Source organism: Buceros rhinoceros, unplaced genomic scaffold, assembly GCF_000710305.1.
Source record: "Buceros rhinoceros silvestris isolate BGI_N320 unplaced genomic scaffold, ASM71030v1 scaffold17939, whole genome shotgun sequence".
NCBI lineage: Eukaryota > Metazoa > Chordata > Aves > Bucerotiformes > Bucerotidae > Buceros > Buceros rhinoceros.
Window position 1 is genome coordinate 30942 of NW_010430141.1, and position 6306 is coordinate 37247.

General features: G+C 38.9%; 1 protein-coding gene across 1 annotated transcript in view; it reads left to right on the forward strand.

The window, feature by feature from the left end:
- Positions 1-6306, forward strand: part of COL9A1 (collagen, type IX, alpha 1) — a gene marked incomplete at its 5' end in the record, with an annotated part of 40595 nt that overhangs the window by 29001 nt on the left and 5288 nt on the right. The window contains 3 exons of the mRNA XM_010142930.1: positions 1505-1537; positions 3630-3776; positions 4733-4787. Of these exons, the coding sequence (XP_010141232.1) occupies positions 1505-1537; positions 3630-3776; positions 4733-4787 (235 nt within the window). The remainder of the gene's footprint in view (positions 1-1504; positions 1538-3629; positions 3777-4732; positions 4788-6306) is intronic.

Sequence of the window (6306 nt, forward strand, 5' to 3'; positions counted from 1 at the left end):
CCTGCTGTTTTGAAAGCACTCTGAAATATGCCTATTCCCTATTCTATGAGGTGCATAATCCACTACAGGCTGCCTTGAAGAGGGTGTGTGCTTATGTGTATGTGTGTGTATATATATATATGGCTGTAGGTATACACCAAGAATTTATATAAAAATCTGTATATATATGCATATACATACTCGTATTCATAAATTCTTTGTGTTTGAGGCAGTAAGGATGAGGAAGTAGTTTAACTCAGTTGAAACAGGAGAACAGACAATAAATACCCTTAATAACTCAGACTCGATGGAAATATTTTGTATTGCCTTTATCTTTGGAAGTAAGGTGTCGTGAGTGCGCTGGCTGTTAGGGAGAGGGAGAATGGTCTGGGAAGAGGCTGTGGCACTGTTACATTGCTGGAGGAAGGTGTATATACCACAGGAGTGTGCCATGTTGTGACTTTACATGGGTAATGCCTAGGTCATGTGCCCTTGGATGAAGAGTTTCTGTTTTCCTACAGAAAGAGAAATGCATTAGTCCAATGGCTCTCATGGGGTTCCATCCAGCAAAGCCAGAACTTGAGCTTTCAAAAGGATTTTAAAGTTAATTAACAGCTCCAGTGAGCTAGATGTCCAGTAACTCAGCTTTACCATCACTATACAGATTTCCAGGAAGCAATACTGTGGATTGTTTAAGTGTGCTGCCTGTTAGTCTGTTTTTAAACATTTTATTTAACTTACTTATGGCATATTCATTAACAGACAATGTGGCCTTTCTGACCTTTTGAAACCAATTATTTCAACAATGATATTTAGGAATGAGGAAAATACAATTTTCAGAAATCTCTCCAGGAGTAATATGAAAATACTGGAGAAGAATAACTAATCCATTTCATTGGTGGTTACAAATTTCTTTTTTCTAATTCAGAGGGAAAACTAAAAACTTCTGAATAGTGGGACTCCTATTCTCAGACAAGTGATAGAGGGATATTGAGGTTGTCCAAGCCAAGAGCCAGGTTGCTGGGAACAGGAACTCTTAGGAATTTGGCTTCTTCACAGCGCATTGGGTAGAGACTTGCCTGGTTTCTGCTGCAGTTTTGTCAGGGCTAACACAACACTAAAATATCTGTAATTCTGTCAGACTAGAAAATCCTGATTAAATAATGCTTCTTCTAAAGGTTTCCCAGCAATCTACCAAGATTATCCTGTGCTGTAACTGTGATTTGAGAGGTTAGAGCCATGTGTCTAATTCTAAGAAAGATAAGCAATACAAAACCAATTATAATAAACATGCTTTCTTATTTGCATTTACAGAAATGTTTCTGAAAAAGGAATTTTACAAAAAAATTTCTGAAATTTTATTTCCAAATGAATTGTAACTCATTTGAGATACAATTCTGTGCAAATCAACTAAATATGTGAAGTTTTTTCAATAGTGAAAAAAATCATGTCAAGTTTACTGCATTTGTAATATCTATGATAATGAATACTGTCTTTTTATACAGTTTGTCTTATTTTTGCTTAGGGTGATATGGGATTACCAGGAGCAAAGGGATCTGTAAGTATAATGAATACACAGTTACAGAAATCCACAAATGCAGTGGATCAGATAGATAGATAGATGGTTTTCTGATTTAAGAAAGAAAATATAAATAATGAGCTGAGCTCTTTATCACAGTTAAATTGAATGAGTTGCAACAGCATTTCTTCTGTATTTAAATCTTGAATACAGTTAATGTTAAAATCAATTAGCTTTAGAAAGGAATTCATGTCCTTAATTCTAAGGTCCATAAAAGAGAAGCAACATTCAGCTGTAGTTTTCTGGCCAAGTAATTTTTATTTTTTTATTTTTAATTTTTTAAAGGAAATGAATGCACTCTTTGTTCAGTAGGTGTTGTACAGAAAGGAGACTCAGTGCAGTGGCTGTCTCACAGGCTATTATCATCCCAGTGTTGAAAAAGCTGGCAGCAGGACTGCAATTCCTTTTTTTTTTTTAAAGAGATTACAAAATGATAGCTTTGATATGAAAGGTGAGCAGAAGCTTGTATGTCACATAAGAAAAAGAATTTGAGAGCTGAATGCATTCTTTTATTTCAGATCACTGAAGAGCGGGATTGTTACAGCAGCTGACAGTCTGGGCGATGATATTAACATACCCACAGTTTTGCCTACAGGGACTGAGCCTGACCATAACAGAAAAAATTATGCTTGTGTTCTCAGTGGCCTGTGTGACTTTGGGGCTAAGCAAATGCAAGCTAGAGAGTGTTTAGCACTGATCAAGATCTTATAAGAAGGCATGAAAAAGAGATAGAGCAGAGAAGAAATCTGTAGTTTTATCCCCCCGATTTTTTTTTAAATTGTCTTCTCTTGGCGAGCCGCTGGAGTGCTTGTCGTCCTAGTGAGTACAGACATAGGGGTGAGTTATCCATCAAGGTGCCTGATAACTCATCAGACTGGCCAAGAAAGGCATAATGGCTTTGTGGTTGTATAGTCCACGAAGGGAATCTTGCTGTTGAAGCATGTTCTCTGGGTTTTCTTTGGACAGGGCCTCCAGTTAGCTGTCTGAGATGCAGGGTAGCTGGAACTGAAATAGTTCCATCTTGTGGATTTAAATGATAACACAGCTGAGAAATATGTTCTTGAGTGTCTCTTTCAGCAGGTGTTCTTTTTTTTCCCCTGGTAGATGTGGGAAGCCATGTGTATGTAGGATTTTTCTGCTTGTTTTGGATTCTGTTATAGTTTTTTGGGTTTGTTTGTACTCTTTCTTTGTTAGTACTAATATTGATTAATAGTAGTAAAATATTGAATTGTACTGAAATAACTAAGAGGTACCTGTTGGCATAGGTCTCTCTCTGCATGATATTTTATCACTTTTAGAAAATTCACTGGAGCAGAATCTATAGCTCCATTTACCAAATGTGCTTAAGTGGACATAAAGATACAGCCATATCAAACCTTTCATTCCCCTGCTGTCAGGACACTTACACCAATAAACTGTTTCTGCCCCTTCCCTGAGTGAAATAATCCCGCATTGCATCTGTTCAGGCAGTTTGTCAGCATTAGTTTGTGTGAAGATATTCCTTCCCCTTTGCCAGCACAGTCAAATGGAGGCACTAGAACCTGTGTGCAGTGAGCTCTGGCTCTGACAGATGTAAACAAAGAAAAACGTGTGTTCTCAAGCAGCCTGGAGCTAGACAATACAGGGTGATACTGTAGGACTCTGCAAGAGAGCAGGAAAGGCAATTGGAGCAAGCAGGGAGCTAGAATTTTTGTAATTTAAGGAAGATTTAATGTCTAGAAAAGTTGCATGTGCCATGCACAAGAGATAGAAATCAAATATAGAAGATCTGTTCCTTAACAAAAACAAATGTCATATGCATGTCACTATGGGTGCCAATTTTCCTCTTTTGAAAGCATATTTTATTTTTTCCACTTCTCCCCTTTAAGTGAGGAAGACAGACCTTTTTTTAAGTTTATAAATCACACAACTGCTGACTCCAGTTGCTCTATTTAAGAAGCTGTTCAACAACTCTACGTCCCATCATTCATTGCTTTGCATTTGCGATGAGGTCCAGTCATGATTTGGATATGTCAGAATGAGTCTAACACTGGTACAGCAGTCCACTGAAACTCCTCTCTTTCATTGACAGGATGGTAATCCTGGAGAGCCTGGTTCCCGTGGGCCTGAGGGAATTCGGGGACTGCCTGGCATGGAAGGGCCACGAGGCTCACCAGGACCGCGAGGCTTGCAGGGTGAACAGGGTGCCCCTGGTCTGCCTGGCAGCCAAGGTCCAGCCGTAAGTACTGTCTTCATGTAACTGGTATCTTTAGAACACTTAGCTGTCACTCACACAACTCATTTTTTTGGGTGTATTGCACATAGTATCTACCTTGTTAGTCATATTAGTCATATTGACTTCCACTGGAATAGTTGCAGGGACTGGAACACTTTTTATTGGCTAGTGCGCTGATTTTGAATGGGATAGAGTTAATTTCTTCACAGTGGCTTGTATGGGGCTATGTTTTTGATTTGTGCTGAAAATAGTGTTAACACACTGATCTTGTAGTTGTTGCCACACAGTGCTTGCAGAGTCAAGGCTTTTCTGCTTCTCACGCTGCCCTGCCAGCAAGTAGGTTGGAGATGCACAAAAGTTAGAAGGTGGGGGCAGCTGACCCCAACTGATCAAAGGACTATCCCATTACATATGACATCATGCTCAGCGATAACACCAGGCAGGAGGTTGGCAGGGGGACAGGTGCTTGGGGGCTAGCTAGGCATCAGTCGGTTGGTTGTGAGCAATTGTTTTAGTTTGCATCATCTGTCTTTCTTGGGTTTTATTTCTGTTATTTTTCCTCCCTCTTTTCCTTAAAATTTTTAAATAATAATAATAATTTAGTCCTTTTTCTTTACTAAACTGTTTTTATATCAGTTTTCTCACTTTTACCCTTCCAATTCTCTCTCCTATCCACTGTGGGGGAGTGAGTGAGTGGCTGGGTGGGGCTTCATTGCCAGCTGGGGTTAAACCATGACAAGAAACTTCAGAAATCTTCAGTTGTGTGAACAGAAACACCCAGGGTCACAATGAGGCTAATCTGGGGGTGATGCTTCAACCACTTTAAGAAGACTGCTATGGAAATGCCATGGCTGGGGTTAAACCATGACAACAGGTCAGCATTTTTTTTGCATCATGCACACTTATAAAAGGTTCTGTGATATCAACTCTTTTTTCAAACTAATTTTTTTTACTCCTAGGGCAAAGAACCAACTGATCAGCACATTAAGCAGGTTTGCATGAGAGTCATGCAAGGTAAATATGCTAAAAGGTATTTGATGTTTCTTGAGCACTTAAATCAGGATACTCTCCTGCTGTGGAGGAAACCAAGATTTTCCCACTCTTATCCAGAACAAATAACATGGCCTCAGCAAGGGACCTGGCAGAAACTCTTCCCACATGTGAATGTGAAAACAATGAATTCCCAATAGCGAAAGTGAGAGAATACGAGAAAGAAGTCCCTTATTTATACATACTTTGAAGCCCCATTGCACTACCTGTTGATTCCAGCCTATTACTGTAGTAACCAGGGCAGAGACTGGAGCGTTTTAATGAAATGCACACATTTTGTGTACAAATCACTTGCTATGTTTACATATATAGAAGTACACAGCTTCACTGCAAGCTTGTTTTGCCATATGTACTCATATGGTATTAAATTACAGCAAACTGTGTGCAAAATAGACAAAAAAAAGAAAAAAAAGGGAGTGCAGAGAGAGGCTTTCTGGAAATAACATACTATAAAATGAAAGCAATAGGCAGATTTTCAAAACCCTAATTATGTTTGCTTAGTTCTTATTGACTCACACAGAAATCTGGAGCTTTTTTGTTACAGTTGGGTGTATGGGATTTACTGAGTTTAACAATTTATGCTGCTCTGTATACACAAAAGACACTTTTAAATACTTGCTATTGAAGATGCCCTTCAGGATGTTATGCTTTTTTAATGTTAAGAGTTGAATTAAATTGCTGCTCATGATTTAATCTAAAAATTCTCAGTAGTCATCACCATTCTTGACTGTCCAGCAGAGTATTTTAAGTTTTCTATGAGTAGGATAAAAGGGCCTTTTAAAGTGTGTCTTGAAAGACACAGTAATATTGAGGAGGATTATAGTGAAATCAGATAAGAAGCTTGAAGTTATTCATAACCATCAGAATTAGCAGTGAAGAGAAGGGGACGGGAAAAATCTAGACTGTTTTCATTGCATTCGTCTTGAGAGCCTCCGTAATGGTTAATGCTGACGTTTAAACAAAAACAAACAAAAAAACAAAAAAACCAACCAACCAAACAAAAGAAATAGAAATCAATTCGAGCGGGTCTCTGGAACCTTGACAGTGTCAGGATAACTGTGGCTGAAGTTCAGGGTCTCAGTAGGCTCCTCAGGAGGCTTTCCCTGCAGAGTGCTATCCCCAGTTTTTCTCATATATCTGTTGGCTATGGTTCTTTTATTTTCAAAGCCTACCCAACCCCTCTTCCCCCCCATCTTCTTAATATTTATTAGCTGTGGACACAAAATAATTAGTCTTGCTGAGTCATACACACTTTATACCAACTTTCATATGGAGTTGTGTGTGGCTGTATCCAGAGAAAATTATTTCTGAAGCATGCTTGGAAGATGGATTTGAAGTCCAGAACAGAAACGTTAAGGAAAGAGAGGACTGCCCTCATGCTGTCACAGCAGTGGCCTGAAAGGGTGAGGAAGAAAAGGGAATATCTAGGTTAGACCATTCCAAGGAATGTCAAGCTGATCCTATGCCTAATAAAGAGCAAAGT